At 43.6% G+C, this 18,253-nt stretch overlaps 1 protein-coding gene across 1 annotated transcript; it reads right to left on the reverse strand.

The window, feature by feature from the left end:
- Window positions 1-10,980: 10,980 nt before the first annotated feature.
- LOC309794653 (dual specificity protein kinase CLK2-like) lies at window positions 10,981-13,752 on the reverse strand. Its single transcript, XM_082606412.1, has 2 exons — window positions 12,032-13,752; window positions 10,981-11,498 (listed from the first exon to the last, which is right to left on the reverse strand). The coding sequence occupies exon 1, from the start codon at window positions 13,426-13,428 to the stop codon at window positions 12,196-12,198; it is 1,233 nt and encodes a 410-aa protein (XP_082462538.1). The 5' UTR covers window positions 13,429-13,752; the 3' UTR covers window positions 10,981-11,498; window positions 12,032-12,195.
- Between the last annotated feature and the right edge of the window lie 4,501 nt (window positions 13,753-18,253).

Raw genomic sequence — 18,253 nt, forward strand, 5'->3', positions numbered from 1 at the left:
AACTATTAAAGATGTAACTATTTCTTTATGTTTTAATAAAGAGTTTGTTTTTTTCAACAAGACAATGTTTTTTAATCTGATACCTTTATCAGCATCTTTGAAGATGGTTATATTATTTCTCTCCATTGACATGTGACTCTAGTGAGTCCCTAATGTTGAACTATCTTTGCATTTTAAATCCAGTTATATTATTCTTTTAGTGTGCTGCCAGATCCTAAGTGCTGATATTTTATTCAGGAGTTTTGCATTACTATTCATAAGTGAGATTTACTCTGTATTTTTTTATTATGCTATTTTAGTCAGATTTTGGTATCAAAGTTTTGCTAGCTTTGAAAAAAGGAGTTGGAAATAATCTTTTAAGACTCTGAACAGTTGAAGTAGCACTGGAGTTATGTGTTCTGTGAAGATTTGGTTATTTTCCTTTGTGAAACTCTCTTCTACATTTTGAGTGGCTAGCTCTTTAATTCCTTTCTGAATTACTTCTAAAATTAGTGTATTTAAAAAAGCATAGCTGTATGTGGTTCCACATGTGATGTAAAAACATTACAATAAATTAATGTCTATAAAAAATTAGCGTATTTATACTCTTACCTTTTCCTGGGTCAGCTGTGATTATACTTCTCTAGGAAATTATCTATTTCAGCCCAGTCTTCAACTTTACAAGGAACTGAAGCCTCTACCGTGATTCTTTGAATTATCTCTTATTATTTCCATCATCACTTATATTTTGTACCTATTCTGTTTTCTTCTTTTTTTATTAGATTAGTTAATGGTACATACATTTTATTATTTTTTTCCCCAAAGAGCAAGCTCTTGGATTTATTCCCTAGTCACAACTTTTCATGCCTTTTTTTTTTTGGCTGCGTTGGGTTGTTGCTGCACGCGGGCTTTCTCTAGTTGCGGCGAGCGGGAGCTACTCTTTGTTGTGGTGTACAGGCTTCTCATTGCGGTGGCTTCTCTTGTGGTGGAGCACGGGCCCTAGAGCGCATCGACTTCGGTAGTTGTGGCTCGCGGGCTCTAGAGCACAGGCTCAGTAGTTGTGGTGAATGGGCTTATTTGCTCCGCGGCAAGTGAGATCTTCCTGGACCAGGGCTCGAACCCGTGTCCCCTACATTGGCAGGAGGATTCTTAACCACTGTGCCCCCAGGGAAGTCCCTTCATGCCTTTTTAAAAAAATTGTTGCTTTTTCTTTCTTGGCCGTGTGGCGCAGCACGCAGTATCTTAATTCCCCCACCAGGGATGGAAACTGCATCCCCTGCAGTGAAAGCACGGACTCCCAACCACTGGACCACCAGGAAATTCCCAACTTTTCATGTTTTTAAGTCACTACTTTCTGCTTTTGTATCTACTTATTCCTTATTTTTGATTTCCTTAGATTTACTTTGTTATGATTTAAAACGACTTTTGGAAGTTTTTGTAACTTATTTTTATTCTTTCTTGTTTAACAGTTTTACATATTTTAAGCTTTGATTTTTCCCTAAATACTGCTTTTGTTTTATTCCATATGTTCTGATACACCTTTGTACATAGTCCAATATTTTGATTTGGATTTCTTCTTTGACACAAAAATTACTTAAGATGAGGTTCACCACTTTTTCAGGTGCAGTGTGTTTATTGTTTAGTGCATTCTTATTAATTTCTAACGTTATTGCTTTGTAATTAAAGTACGCTATCTGAGATATTTTTTCTTGCAGTAAAATATACATAATACAAAATTTATCATTTTGACCATTCTAAATGTACATTAAGTACATTTGCACGGTTGTGCAACCTCCATCAACATTCATCTCCAGGACATTGTCACCTTCCCTGTACTCATTAAGCAATAACTTCCCCTTCCCCGCTTCTCCCATGGAGGTGTTTCTGATATTGAGAATTTGTTGAGGTTTTATTTGTGGTCTCACTCACACTTGGCCATTTTCTGTTTGTTTTTACCTGTAATGTCTTGTTCATTCTTTCACTTCCAATCTTTCTGGGGGATTTTGTTTTAGATATATGTCTTGTGTGTAACACGTAGTTGGACTTTATATTGTGATCCAATCTTAGCGTATTTTAATGGGTGTCTTAGAGTGACCTTTCCCCAGATCCTGACACAAGGGTCCCAGAGCAAGCAATTTATTTGGGAGGTGATACCAGGAGATATTAGAAAGGAAGTGGGGAAGAGAGACAGGGAAGGGAGGACAGCCAATCCAGGGGGCAGGAAGGAGCAGGTTACCACTTAACCCTACTGGGGACTTCTGGAAGAAGGTGTGGCACCCACCTCTGCATTATCTACCCAAGGGTTAAGGACCTGGGATATTGATCCCTTCACTCCCGTTCTTCATTGACAAAGAGCTGCTCTCTACCCTGCTCCTCGTGTGGGTTGAGCCTGTTCCCGCAGCCAGAGAAAGCACTCAGACATAGCCACAAGTGCTCGCTGTAGAAACTGTTGGCCCACATGCGAATGGTGAGCACTGAGGGGTTATGAGCAGAGGACTGACAGTATCACTGGGAGAAGTGAAATTAACTTCACAGGGTGCTGGGGTTTCTGGGATGCTGGGAAGCTGGGCTAGGAATATTGTTCAGAGGCACCTAGGCACTGTCTTGCTTTTTTCTTTTTTAAACTGGGTTAGAATGTGGCCTCGCCAGCCTTAAGTTTGGCTTGAGAGTTGGAAAGTCTTGGATGTCTGTAAATATGTTCTATCAAGGGCACCAATTGTTTATGCACATTCTTCTTGTAAGTCCCATGTGGAGCAGCAAAAATTGAGCTTCTCAGTTCTGGCAGAGTCTTAGCTTTATGGGCAGCATCACCGGAGCTGCAGTCCTACTGGGGTTGCAGTCATAGTCCATACAGCCATGCTGCATCTGCGAATTCTCATGCGGCTTGAGGCCTCTCAGTTCCCCAACCAGGGATTGAACCTGGGCCATGGCAGTTAAAGCCCGGAATCCTAACCACTAGGCCACAAGGAAACTCCCAGAATTCTCAGTATTTTTGGCTAAACAAATCAGGTATTAATCCTACAATGGGTGTGTGCATCTTTCAGTTTAAAGCTTACCTACAAAATTCCTATCCCATTTACCCTGCTGGGAAGAGAGCTCTGTCTTAGATTGGCCTTATGTTATGCTTTCTGTTTTTAATTCTGTCACTGCACTGAAGGAGTACATATGAATTAAATTCTTTTGATTCTATCTCCTAATTATATCTTACATTTATCTATTTCTTTCTATCATCTTACTACCATCCTCATCCAAGACAGCATCAATGGTCACATGGACTTCTGCAGTAGCCTCCTAAGTTGTTGCCTCATATTTGCTATCGCACTCTTGGGGTGGACATTCATTTCCCTTTTCTTGGTTGCAGCACCATGATTTTTCTTTGGGGAACATCCAGTTCCATTAGGTACAGCCTTAGTGGGAGTATCAAACAAGGTGCTTGCTACTCCTTCCAACCCCCTTATCTGCCCAGGGGTGCATGTGACCTATACTAGGTGTTCAGAGGCTCTGTCTTAGGAATTTAAGTTTTGAGCAGAATGTAATAAAGACTGAAAATGACTGTAGTTATTCATCCAGTTGGCAGTACCAGAAGAGACTATCAATTAATTTTTGCTTCCAATCCAGGCTCTTTTCCTTTGATTCTGGGCCTTAGCCTCCCATAGCCTTCTAGTAAATTGCCTTTGCTTTTTTTTTTTTTTTTTTTTGCAGTACGCGGGCCTCTCACTGTTGTGGCCTCTCCCGTTGCGGAGCACAGGCTCCGGACGCGCAGGCTCAACAGCCATGGCTCACGGGCCCAGCCACTCCACAGCACGTGGGATCTTCCCGGACCGGGGCACGAACCCGTGTCCCTTGCATTGGCAGGCGGTCTCTCAACCACTGCGCCACCAGGGAAGCCCAAGGCTCTTGGTTTTAAGAAACTGTTATAGATTGTAAGTGGGTTTATGAATGTTCTGATTCAGGATTCTCAGAGATGAGGGGGGTAGGGAAGATCAAACGACGTTGGCCCGTATTTGAGATTTTAACTGGAAGCTCTCCAGTTCTGAATCCTAGCTGGGCCAAGCAAGCCCTTTGGATACTGTTTTCCTTGGCCAAGTCCTTGGCAAAGAGGAAAGGAGGAAGGATGGGGAGAAAGAAAGGAAAAGGAGACGGAGAGATGGGGAAAGATAAGAGTAACATGAGCCATGATGTTCCATGAGTACCAGCCAAGGTGTTCATGCTGGTTAACAAGGGCAGTGATCATCCTTCACATCTGCCTGGGATTCACTGTTCTTGAGGTGTGTTCACAGATGTCAATTCTTTGAGGTAGGCAAGACAGTACTTCCTATCTTCATTTAAAAATAGCTTTGATTGTTTTTATTTCTTACTGCAAAAACAATACATATTTCCTATAGAAATGTTACCAAACACAAGCAAGAAGAAGAAAAAAATCTTCTCACTCAGAGATAGAAACTGTTAACACCTTGATCTATATGTTTCTCGATTTTTCCCCATGTATATTTAACATTCTCATTTTACGGGTGAAGATGAAGCTCACGGAGAGTGTTTGCATGTCTATTGCTTTCTTTATTCATGTAATTATTTCTTTCTAACAACCTCTGTACAAAAAGGATTTGAGGTGTTGGGCTGACACAGCCATGAGAGACGGACTCTTACTGTGACCCACATGTTCAGACTCTTATTTTGAATTCATATAGCTGTTTCCACTTCTTCAGCCAATGAAACCTCATGAATAAGAGTTTGTCTTCTCCTCCCAGAGAGGGTTGGCTTGAGGACCAAGAGACACAGCAGCTTGCTCTGGAGAGAACAGTAAGAAGGCACGTTGTGGATGGGAAGCATAAAGAAGCCTGATAGAGCCCAGGACAGATGGACAGACTTCCTGATGCCACATTCTTTTTTTTTTTTTTAATTTAATTTATTTTTTTTGGCTGTTTTGGGTCTTCATTGCTGCACACTGGCTTTCTCTAGTTGTGGTGAGCAGAGGCTACTTTTGGTTGCGGTGCATGGGCTTCTCATTGCGGTGGCTTCTCTTTGTTGCGGAGCACAGGCTCTAGGCATGTGGGCTCAGCAGTTGTGGCTTGTGGGCTCTAGAACGCAGGCTCAGTAGTTGTGGTGAATGAGCTTAGTTGCTCTGAGGCATGTGGGATCTTCCTGGACCAGGGCTCGAACCTGTGTCCCCTGCATTGGCAGGTGATTCTTAATCACTGCGCCACCAGGAAGCCCTGATGCCACATTCTGATGCCCAACCAAACGGATGACGATTAGCAGCCACCAGCTGTGAAGTGACTGTAAATGCTGCTTCGAATAAAATGTCTTTTTTTTTTGACACATTTAGCAAAACATTTAAAAATCCAACAGGGAATGTTTGTTGGCAGCCCAGAGGCTATGTGACACCCGGGGAGCGGCTGGTTACTTGCCGTGGATGAAGACCCCCGATGGTTTGATGTCTCCAGCTAGAGCAAGAAACTCACCTATAAGGAGGGAAGTGAGCCCATTCAGAGGTGCCCCTTTCTTTCTGGCTGACCTTGAACAAGTTCCCTTCCTCTACTTGGTCATCTGTTTCCCCATCTGTAACTGGTCTCCCTGCTTCCATTCTTGTCCCCCATCAACTCCCACCCTGCGCCCATTCTCTACATGGTCTCTAGGAGTGATTTGTAAAAGTGTCAGTTCATTTGAATCAGTCTCCTGCTGCAGCCCCACCTGGTTTTCTGCCTCGAGATATTTCCACTTACTCTTCCCTCTTTCCATAGAGGCTATGGCAGGCTCATCATTATCCGGGTCACAGCTCAAATGTTACCTTCTTTCCTGACCATCCCTGCTTTAGGGGACCTCCCCTGCCCCCATTTGTTCTCAACTGCTTTACTCTATATTTTATTTCTTTCATTTTGCTTACCTCTATTAACCTTATGGTCCTTTCCCTCCCACCCTTTTTACTCCCATCCCCACACAGATACCTAGAAGGTAAGCTCAACAAGGGCAGGCACCTTCCGATGAGGCTTTTTGATAAATCAGTATAACTTCATGTCACCTGGCTTAAAAGTTAAACACTGCAACCAACAAAAAGCTCCTGAATCTTATTTTCCCTTGGACAAACACTGTCTTCCTTTGTAGGTCCAAATTTTCTGGGGGCAGATGCTGTGCTTTCTTACATATGTCTTCAGAGTTAGATTTCATATGTATGTCTTCCAGGGTTAGATTACATCAAAGTGCCTGCAACCATACTTCTGTATGACATCTCAAGTGAAAAAGGAAACTAGCTAAGGATAAGTCTAAGGATTGTGGCATACAGTCCTTTCTATAAAAAGACAGTAGTTATTAAGATACTTTTGATAGTTGTAGCAGATGCTGCCAGTGTCTCCTCATGCTTCCCCTTCAGTTCATGCCTGCCTGACTTCCAACTGCCAGTACTTGCGTTTCTTTGCCTGGGAACTTTCTCTGATTTTGGACTTTCCTTGGCCACTGAAGCCCATGTGGCACAGGGAATTAATGGCCCCCGTCCCTCAGCAGTAGCCTTCAACCAAACAGTGGCTGATGGCATTTGGTGAATAAATACCCCAGCTCCCTCACCACTCAGATGGGATGACTCTGAGGTATATGTTCTACTCTGCCTCTCAGAGTCCTCAGCAGCATTGAGCTCCATTTTCCTATGGTGGTAATTGACTCAGAAACGCATCCTATGTCGTTGGTTGCCTTCATTCCGTCTCACTTACCACTTTTTTTTTTTTTTTTTTTTTTTTTTGCGGTAAGCGGACCTCTCACTGTTGTGGCCTCGCGGAGCGCAGGCTCTGGACACACAGGCTCAGCGGCCATGGCTCACAGGCCCAGCCGCTCCACGGCATGTGGGATCTTCCCGGACCGGGGCACGAACCCGTGTCCCCCGCATTGGCAGGCGGACTCTCAACCACTGCACCACCAGGGAAGCCCCACTTTTGTCTTTTTAAATGGAAGTAGAGTTGATATTATATTAGTTACAGGTGTGCAATATAGTGAGTCACAATTTTTAAAGGGAAATGTAGAGTTATTATAAAATACTGGCTATATTCCCCATGTTGTACAATATATACTTGCAGCTTTTTTATACATAGTGGTTGGTTCCTCTTAATCCCCTACCCCTATCTTACCCCTTCCCTCTTCCCTCTCCCCACTGGTAACCACTAGTTTGCTCTCTGTATCTGTGAGTCTGCTTCTTTTTTGTTATATTCACTAGTTTGTTGTATTTTTTAGATTCCACATATAAGTGATATCATATAGTGTTTGTCTTTCTCTGACTTATTTCACTGCTAATACTCTCCAAGTGCATCTATATTGCTGCAAATGGCAAAATTTCTTTCTTTTTAATGGCTGAGTAGTATTCCATGGTATACACCCCCCCACACACTCTTACCTGTGTTTCCTGGAATCATCTCCCAAATAAATAACTTGAACTTGAATCCTTGTCTCAGGGTTTGTTTCTGGGAGAACCCAAATAAGATAGCATTGAACTTTGTATGTTACCCATTACCGAAAAAGCATTATACCATGCATACTATTTGTTGTATGATTTGCTTTTTTCAGCCATCATTAATCATACCAATACCTCCTAATCAATACAGACAGATCTACCTCATTTCTTTTATCCATAAGATTCTCTTACTTCTAATTAGAAGCATGGAGTTTTAAAATGATATATAATACTTTTTTTCCCCTGCTTTTCTTGGAGCCCTCAATGACTCTAAGGGATCATGTACCCCTTCCTCTATGTTGGGGCTTCTTGGTCTCAGCACTCTTGACATTTTGGTCTGCATATTTATTTGCTGTGCGTGGCTGTCCTGTGCATTGTGGGATGTTTAGTGGCATCTCTGGTCTCTACCCACCAGACTCCTGTAGCACACTCCCAGTTGTGACATCCAAAATTGTCTTCAGAATCATCAAATGCTCCTTGGGGGAAAGTGGTCCCCAGTTGAGACCAAGGCTGTATGCATACCCCAGTTCTACCTGAACCTAGGGTTGTACCCAATCCAATCACACTCCCTTGGGTGTTAGGGTACATCCTAACTGAAAAGTTACACATTCAAAGATGCTTCAAAAGAGCTCCGGTGAAACATGCTTTTGGTGTTCTGCTGATTACTGTCCCCCAGGGATTTGTATCACATTTACCTAAGTTGGAGCTACATTTCCAAGAATTCCTTGCCTTGAATTTTTCAAAATTCCTTTCCTTGCAAGGTTCTGGATTAAGCGTGGCTGTGAGAGAAACCTGGGTAAGGTTTGGAAGGTGACAATGCTGCCCTGTTTCTATGAAAGGTGGTAAGAGGGTCAGGTTCTGCTGCAACTCACACTGGATGTCATGGGTCTGCTGACCACGTTATTGGCGTGGACCAGCATGGTGTGTGTGTGGGGGGCAGTGTGGGTAGAGAGATGGCTGCTCCCACTCCTGGCATCTCCTCCCTCAGCTTCTCTGGATTCTGCATCAGGCTCCTGCAGGGCTCCCCAGCAGGACACCTGTATCAATGATGCTATTAGGCTTGGAGGTGGTGAGAGACCAACGTTGGTTCCCACGAGGGGTAGACACCCATTACCATCAGTTCTTGTGGTTCCAGACTGTTCTTCTGGTTTCATTTTGTCCTTATTCACCTTCATGTCATCATGATCTTCCTTTTGCAATGGCTAAGCCTGCTGACTTCAGGACCAGACACAGGGCAACAGACCTTCACTGACAACTAACTGGCCCCTGGGTCACTGATGACTTAGACCCTGTAACAAATGTCTTTTCACTCATGGTGGCTCTGCTTCTCTGATGGAAAGCTAGCTGATGGATACACACCCACTGGGGTGTTCAGGTACATCCTGACTGAGAAATTACACATTCAGATTGCTCAAAAGAGCCCTGATGAAACCATCTGAATGAAGTTTTTGGAGTTTTGCTCTTTATGTTCCCTGGGAAACCATCAGAAAAAGGAAAATGAATTCTTTGCTCTCTCTCTCTTTCTTTTTTAAATCTACTGCAACTGTGGCCCTTGGGCATCAGGAGTCCTTAATATTGACTCAACAGAATTGCGTGGTGGGAGAATCAAGAGAGGATTCATTACCTGGCAGCCTTTTTTCTACAGAAATGCTCTGAAAACTCAACCTTTGAAAGTGTCCATCTCATTTGAGGATGTGTGTCCTTTTCTTCCCCAGATTTACTCAGTGCCACGTCCTCCTTCTCATGCAGGTGCCCTGTCACCTGGTACACAAGGTGTTAATGTACCCAACTGCCTGTGGACTCTATGGGTTATTCCATATTTATTTCAATTATAGAAGTATACCGGGCCAGTGTATTTATTTTAAATCACATTATCTACAGCTTCCCAAGTCTGTGTCAACAAAAAGAACGGTTTCAATTTAGTAGACTTTGAAATGGTGTGCAGTTTATCCTCACTTCAATTATACCCTCTACAGTAAGTCATGGGCAGCTTCAGGATTATTCAGGGCAATGTAATGCTATCTGAAAGCATTGATTTTCCCCTCCTCTTCAAGAACAGTTCACTGAAGGATGCACTGGAGCCTTCTTTAAGAAAACATAAAAATACATTTCTCAGCTGCAACTTCTGAGAAATCTCAATCTTAGGGGCTCCGGATGAGGCTGCTGAGGAAGTTTCTAACCTTTAAAGAAAGATGTGAGTGACCGTAGCAGGAATCATGTTTCTTGCCTTGAAGTGATGGGAGAGGATGGAGCAAAGGAAGAAGAGAATGTCAGAGAATTTCTGCACCCTATCTACTTATAAAAAACATATTTATTGGGCACCTACTATGTAGCAAGTATGTAGGAGCTGGGGATATAGTGGTAAACCTAAAGACCAGAGCCAACTTCATGGACATGTGACCTCTGCTTTTGCCCAAAGCTACCTGCTTATGAGGGTCCCATGCTTGGTTTAATGTTCTCTTGTTGCTGTCTTGAAATTCTTAGTAATTTTCAAATAAGAGGGCCCATGTTTTCATTTTGCACTGGCCCTCCAAAATATGCAGCTGGTCCTGATACATACACAATCAATTCTGCTCTCATGGAGCTTAGAGTTTAGTGGGGGAGACAGACATGAACTAATTACATAAGTTGCTATTCCAATTGTGATGAGGGCTACTAAGGGACAGGTCCAGGGGGCTTAGAGGGTATGTAACAAGGGGACCTAGTAGGCTGGAGTCAATGAAGTCACCCAGAAAAAGAGCCATTTGGGCAGACATCTGAAAGATAGACAATGCAAACATGCAGAGTTCTCTAGGGTGATCATTCCAGGTGGAGGGAACAGCATGGGCAAAGACTCCCGGCAGGAAGGAGCTTGGCCCGTTAGAGTCAGAGAAAGGGCCAGTGATAGTAGAGCACAGTGGACATGGAAATAGATCATTTTCTTTGTCAGGAGCACCAAGATCTCGATGTACTGCAGTTAGACTTATAGATTTTTCCAGTTGGTAACTTGAGGTGACCCATAGACTTTTTTTTTTTCGGTACGTGAGCCTCTCACTGTTGTGGCCTCTCCCGTTGCGGAGCACAGGCTCTGGATGCACAGGCTCAGTGGCCATGGCTCACGGGCCCAGACGTTCCGTGGCATGTGGGATCTTCCCAGACTGGGGCACGAACCCGCGTCCCCTGCATCGGCAGGCAGACTCTCAACCACTGCGCCATCAGGGAAGCCCGACCCACAGACTTTTTTTCTCTTAGTGTCCCATTTTTGCTGTCTGATCAGTGAATTAATCTGGCCTCCATTAATATTGCAGTTTTTTGGAAGGGGGTAGATGTTTCACAAATACCACAGTCTCTCAAAACATTAACCATTTGAAGTTACTTAAATTTAAATAATATGGAAATAGTAATCATTGAGTATTTATTTCAGAATCCAGAATGAAGATGTCAGCCACACACTTACCCAAAGCCTTGTCAGTAGGTATTTACACATAGAGCCTGAACAATATTTGTAAGTTCATTATAGCACTGAGTGTTGTGTAAGCCATTTTATTCTTGCTTGTTCTTCTTCTTTTTTTTTTTCAGATGAAGCACGTCATTTTATTTCACAAAGACTGTACAAAATTCCTTATAAAACATGGAATAGATGCCATCTGGTTACCTCATTCTGCCCCTATCCAACTCAATTGTGAAGGGGCAAGTGAGGGTGGGAAGAGTGTGAGATGGAATAGCATTATGTACAAGGCAGGGGTTGAAGTGATAGGTCCAAGTTCTTTCATATTTACACTATTTCACATATTCACAGGTACATAGGGAGCCAGTAGGAAGGAGTGGGCTCCGGCTCTGTTCTCTTGTATAAAAAAGCACCAGTGTCCTGGACTGGACACCCACTGCTGTTAGAGTGGCAGAGGGGCCCAGGGCCTGATCGTCACTGACTGATATCCCGACTGGAGTCCCACAACTTGGCGTTAGGTGGCTCAGCCCGAAGGCGGGCGAAGAAAGGGTGTTGAAGGGCTTCACCCAAGGTCAACCGCTTAGCAGGTTCATACTCTCGCATGCTTTCAATCAGATCGAAGAGCTGGTGGTGTTCCTCTGCCTCTGAGGTCAGATACCGCTGGTGGTGGAGGGCAGGAAAAAGGTGAGGCACGATGCCTTACAAACCCTGCGTTCTTCAAGGCCCTAGATTTCAATCCTGAAGGACCATGGCTCTGCTTGCTACCATTATGAATGACCACACCGTGACCATTTCTGATGTCACAGCTCACCTTACCTTCCCACTAGCACAATTATTCGTTCATACTCTTTGAAAGTTCTACTTGTATATCCTTGTCAACTTCATGAATCTTCTTTAGCTTGTCAGTAAAATGTAACCTCTTCAAAGGTAGTTTATTCTTTTTTGCCTGACCTACAGAATCCAGGACATTGCTTTCATCTCTGGTTGGCTCAAGAAAAACTGTCTGTCTAACCTCATTCCCTCCATAAAACCACTCCCTCTTATCTCTCTTCTATCAACAAAGATGTCTTCTTTCAGTTTTCCTCCCCTTCTTTCCTAACCCTCTGCTTGTGAAATGCATTCCAGGGGCAAAACACCTTAAGAAGGAAGTGACCTCTGGGTGGTGGGCACAATTTATTCCCAGCCCGGCTCACCCGAAGTGGTTTGCAGTTTTCTCAAACGTAGCGCCCAGCTGATGTGTTCTCATCCCAATCCAGGCGACCCCGATAAAAATATTCCTGCTTCCTAGAGGGGAAGGGGGAAGTTGAGGAATCAGGAGGTTCCTCTTGTTGTGGGATGATTCCCTTATTCCCTCATCTCAAGAGTAGCTTGTCTTTCGGATCATCCGGGAAGGGATAGGACCCAAGATCCTTTCCATCATGGCTAGATGTTCTCTGTTGTCATGGGTTTGTAAGAGGGTGAAGCCAACATAGTATTCGAAGATGATGCAGCCTATACTCCACACATCACAAGGCTGAGACCAGCCCAACTCGAGGATGACCTCTGGTGCTCTGTAATGGCGGGTGGAGACAATGGTACTATGGTGTTCATGGTCAAAGGTGGCACTGCCAAAGTCTACCACCCTCACAGCTGTGCTCTTCACACTGCACTCATCTCGCTTCTTCTCTAGGTTGTAGGTGAGTTCGTAGTCCGAATTCACAAACAGAATATTTTCAGGCTTGAGGTCCGTATGTGTCAGCTTGTTATCATGGAGGAACTTGACGGCCTGGCACAGCTGGAAGGCCATGTGGCGCACTTGGTGGATGGGGTAGGGCAGGTAGTTGTTGTCTTTGAGGAAATCGAAGGTGCTAAGGCCCAGAAGCTCAAAGGAGATACACATGTGGCCATGGTAGTCAAACCAGTCAAACATCTGGACACAGAGGTTCTTGTTGTCAGGGTCCTTCTCATTGATTTTCTCCAGCACATTGATTTCAAGTCGAGCTGCTTCCTTGTACTTTTCCACATTTTTAATGATCTTCAGGGCAACTCGAGCTCCGCCCCTGCGATGGTCAACACATTGTACAACTCGGCCGAAGGTCCCCTCTCCCAAGGTGCTTACAATTTCATATCGCTCTTGTAGCCAGTCCCCGACGTGGTAGATGAGGTGGCCCTCAGCGTCGTCCTCTACACTCTTGGCTCTCCGGCTGCTGTGCTGCGAAGATGAGCGGCTGAATGTCCGGCTGCGCCGCCTCCGCCGTCTGTGCTTCCTACGGCTGCTGCGCTGGCTGCGGTAACTGCTGTTCTCCCGATGATATTCGTAGGAATGCCGGTAGTCTGTGTCATAGTAGGCTTCTCCCCGATCCCGGCTGTAGTCGTTGCGCCTGTAGCTGCCACAGTATCGCCGGTCATACGCCCTCCGGTCGGATGAACGATCATCATAGCTCCGGGAACGGACATGGTAGCTGTCTTCCCGTCGGCGCCGCCGTGTCCGGTCACTGCTGCTTGACCAGGAGCGGCTTCTTCGTCTCTTATGCTTTCGGCTCCAATAGTGTTCATGGTAACTTCCCCGGCTGCCTCTCTCTGAAGAGTGGTACCTTCGAGGATGAGGCATCGTTCTGGCGGCGAGGCCCGTGCGCTTGTCCCACAGGAAGTCTGTGATGGCGGCGGCACTGAGGCCGGAGTCCCGGCACCCCCGCAGCGACGAAGTGCGGCTCCACCCCCCTAACCCGAGACCCTGGGACCTCCCGCCTAGTTCCCGGGCTCCGCTCCAGTCCCGCCCGCCCCGGCTCCGTCCCTGCCCCCAGGATCCGCTTGGCGCCGCTCGCACCGCCCCCGCCCGGGGCCCGATCCCAGCTCGGTCTCCGGCTCTGGCCTCTCCGATCCGCCGCCGCCACCGCCGCTTGTTCTTCTTTGTCTTCTTCTTCTTTTTTTTTTTTTTTTGCTGCATTGGGTCTTCTTTGCTGCACCTGGGCTTTCTCTAGTTGCGGTGAGCGGGGGCTACTCTTCATTGCTGTGTGCGGGCTTCTCATTGCGGTGGCTTCTCTTGTTGCAAAGCACAGCCTCTAGGCACGCAGACTTTCCGTAGTAGTGGAATGCGGGCTCAGTAGTTGTGGCTCATGGGCTGTAGAGCTCAGGCTCAGTAGTTGTGGCACATGGGCTTAGTTGCTCTGAGGCATGTGGGATCTTCCCTTCCCAGGGATCGAACCCGTGTCCCCTGCAGTGGCAGGTGGATTCCTAACCACTGGGCCACCAGGGAAGTCCCATTCTTGCTTGTTCTTTACCTACCTCTTTGACACTTAAAAGCAGGAGTTCCCTAGATCTTGGCCTTCTAGAAGTTGGTGAATCTCCCTCTGCAGATCTGGACAGGTTATGATTTATAGAGTCTTTTACTGGTTCGTCTCTCTGCTTCCAAAGCTGTGGAGACTGTTCTATTAAACTCTCTTTACAGGTGAGTGGGGAACTCCACACTATTTGAAATGGGAAGAAATTGAAATCCATTGTGCATTACAAAGTTTACTTGTAAGAACAGTATGAGGTTCCTTAAAAAACTAAAAATAAAGTTACCATATGATCCAGCAATCCCACTCCTGGGCATATATCCAGAAAAGATGAAAACTCTAATTCGGAAAGATCCATGCACCCCAATGTTCATAGCAGCACTATTTATGATAGCGAAGACATGGAAGCAACCTAAGTGTCCATTGACAGGTGAATGGATAAAGATGTGGTACATATGTATGATAGAATATTACTCAGCCATTAAAAAGAATGAAATAATGTCATTTGCAGCTATGTGGATGGACCTAGAGATTATCATGCTAAGTGAAGTAAGTCAGACAGAGAAAGACAAATACCATATGATATCATTTACATGTGGAATCTAAAAAAATGATACAAATGAACTTAGGTACAAAACAGAAATAGACTCACAGACATAGAAAACAAACTTATGGTTACCAAAGGGGAAGGGGGGAGGGATAAATTAGGAGTTTGGGGTTAACAGACACAAACTACTATATATAAAATAGATAAACAACAAGGACCTACTGTATAGCACAGGGAACTATATTCAACGTCTTGTAATAACCTATCATGGAAAAGAATCTGAAAAAGAATGTGTATATATATATATATTTGCTGTACACTTGAAACTAACACAACATTGTAAATCAACTATACTTCAATAAAAAATTTAAAAAATAAAGTTTACTTGGCTGAAACATTTGCAGTAGGAAGTCTTGGGGAACAGTGAAATTGGAAATGCTGGGGAGATAAAGAACCTCCAGCCCCAGAAATCACATTTTAAAAGACAGTCCATATATTTACTGAATTGATTTCTCTGGACATACAGAAGAAGAAAGTAAAATAAAAGACTAAAAAACTCTACAAATGACCCTCATCTGCTGCCATTTTTACAGTGGTATCCTGTTGATGCTTCACTTGAATGACTTGGTTAAAAATTTCAAGCAGAATTGACTGGGAAACATTAGCATAGGAAATAACTTTGACCTCAGTGACAGTAGCAAGATTTTAAAAACTGTTTTATCTCTTTTAGTCGATTAAAGTGAGTTACTTTTATGGATTTTCTGATATTAAGCCATTCTTATGATTCTGGGATCAATACAGTTTGGCTGTGATTTCTGCTTTGTTTTGTTTTTCACCATTTTAACCACATTTAAGTGTAAAAATCAGTGGCATTCAGTACTCTCACAATGTTCTGCAACAATTTCCAGAATTTTTCATCATGCCAGACAGAACCTCTGTATCCATAAAACAATAACTCTTCAGTTCCCCACCCCCTCCAATCCCCTAGTAACTTATGTTCGTCTTTCTGGCTCTACATGAATTTGCTTATTCCAGGTACCTCATATAACTGAACTCCCACAATATTTGTCCTTTTGTGTCTGACTTATTTCACTTAGCATATTGTTTTCAAAGCTTATATTGTAGCATGCACCAGAATTTCATTCTTTTTTAAGGCTGAGTAATGTTTCATTGTATGCATATACCACATTTAAAAAATTGAGATATAACGGACATATAACATTGTATTAGTTTAGGTGTACAGCATAATAATTTGATATATGAATTTATTATGAGACGATCACCACAATAAGTTTAATCAATAATCTTCACCATACAGAGTTATCTTTTTTTTCTTGTGATGAGAAATTTTAAGATTTACTCTTAGTAACTTTCAAATATACACTACCGTGTTATTAACTACAGTCACCATGCTGTACATTACATCCCCAGGACTTACTATCTTACAACTGTGCATTTGGACCTTTTTGACTACCTTTGCCCAATTTGCCCACCCCCCTGACTCTGGTGACCACCAGCCTTTTCTCTATATCTATGAGGTTTAAAAAAAATTTTTTTTTTATTGTACACGTAAGTGTGATCATACAGTATTTGTCTTTCTCTGACTTATTTCACTTAGCATAATGCCCTCAAGGTCCATCTGTGCCACAAATAGCAGGATTTTCTTCTTTTTCTTGGTTGACTGATACATACACACACCATATTTTTTTTATCCATTGATCTGTTGATGGACATTTGGGTTGTTTCCACCTTTGGGCTGTTGTGAACAATGCCAGCAGTGGGATTTTTGCTTGGAAAAGAAATGAGTGTGCCTTTGTCCTTCTGCCTTCCTTTGCTCACTTTCTGGTTGAGAGGAGTGGTTGGGATTTGAATCTTGTCCTTGTCTCCAGCGCCTCTGTCTAAATGGGAAGCCTGTGCTCTTTGGCATAGCAGATGGGCTAGTGCAGTGGTTAAACCTGTGGATTTGGAATCAGACAGCTGTGAGTTCAAATCCTGATTCCACCATTTTGAAGCCAAGGACTTTTGGCAATCTTTTCAGCCTCTCAAAGCCTTTTGGTTGCTTCATTTGTGGGAGAGAGGCTGTTAGACCTACTTGGGAGAGTTGCTGCAGAAATTAAGGTCATGTTGGAAAAGCCCTTAACTCCCTTGGCATGTGCTGAAAGCCTGACTGCATAGAAACACTCAGTAAACAGAGGCTGCTGTTCTCACTGGTGAGAACCACTGAGCAGAACACTGTAGGGGCAGAACTCTTGCCCTTTAATGGTCCCCTTTCAATGCAGGGGTTGCTGGGACAAGAGCTCCTCTGCTGATGAAAAGACTGAAACCCTTAGAATGTCAAAGCTTGAAAGGAGCTTAGTGGGACCCCAAATGTCTGATCTATGGCATCATGTGGGGATTATTATGATGCAGATGCCTGGGCTCCACTCCAGACCTGCTGAATTGAAATCTCTAGGGAGAGACTTGCAAATATACACAAAAAAATCCGAGATGGTTTTGAGGAGTGGTCATGCTTGGGAACCTCTTTCTTGTCCCTCCTTTTTTAATACTTTAAGTGGTTTGTAAACCACTGATGGACTCATCCAGTGATTGAAGGCTCTGTATAAACTGGACCTTTGCTTTACCTTAACTGAAGAACTGTGGGACTGAGGAAGGAATCTTTGGTATTTCAGAAACCCATAGTTTTTAGAAAAGGAAACTTTCCTCTCCAAAAGTAATTATGGAAATGGCATAAAAAGGTGAAAGATTTCGAGGAGAGTCAGACATCAAAATTACATTTTGCAAATTGTACTTGGAAAGAATTTTTTTAATTGAAGTAGCTATTCCCAAGCCTAAGTCCCATACGCTCCTATAACCTCAGAATGTTCAGTTCATTCTTGTCAGCTACTTTCTCCTCTGATATGGCCTAAATATGCCACTTAAGTAAGAACTACTTAATAGGAGCTACTTGGGGACTATATGTGAATCCTGAGAGGTGAGTCTGTGAAGAGAATTTGGTAATCATGACAGGGCAGCAGGCAGATAATTTTGGAGCCCACAAAATCTTTTGCACTTCCTCCTTTGTGAAAGTCTTTCTTTCCAAAGAGGAATAACTCTCTCCAGCATGCTTGAAGGCAGTCTTATGAGTGGCTTTATTTATTCATTCACCCATTCATTCCACAAATATTTATGAAATGCCTTCTGTGTTCCTGGCACTATGGAACTAAAGATGTAGTGGTGAATCACACTGACACAATCCCTACAAAGTTGGAGCTTAATATCATGGGGAAAGATAGACTTTGTACAGGTAATTACAAGTGTGAATCAAGCAACGAAAAGAGAAGCAGTGGGCACTATGGAAGCATGACCCAACACCATGAGTGAGAAATGAGGGCAGAAAAGGACTTCTACCTAGGTCGTTTTGAGGAATGAGTCATTGGTATTTGTCTCCTAGTGTTACTGAATTAGAATAGATGAAGAATTCATATGAGCTATGTCTGTGATGCTAATACTCCTGGGTGAGGAGTATTACCTATCTGATGAGAAATAATTGATTTGTCCGTTTTGACATTCATTAAATATAACCATTGTGTGAGTTGAGTTGATGTGACTGTTTCCATATGTAAAAATAAATT

The sequence above is a fragment of the Mesoplodon mirus genome, assembly GCF_964341445.2.
Source record: "Mesoplodon mirus genome assembly, chromosome: 19".
Classification (NCBI taxonomy): Eukaryota; Metazoa; Chordata; class Mammalia; order Artiodactyla; family Ziphiidae; genus Mesoplodon; species Mesoplodon mirus.

Excerpts from the sequence above, each read along its gene's own strand:
- LOC309794653 (XM_082606412.1), bottom strand. The coding sequence starts at position 13,428 with ATGCCTCATCCTCGAAGGTACCACTCTTCAGAGAGAGGCAGCCGGGGA.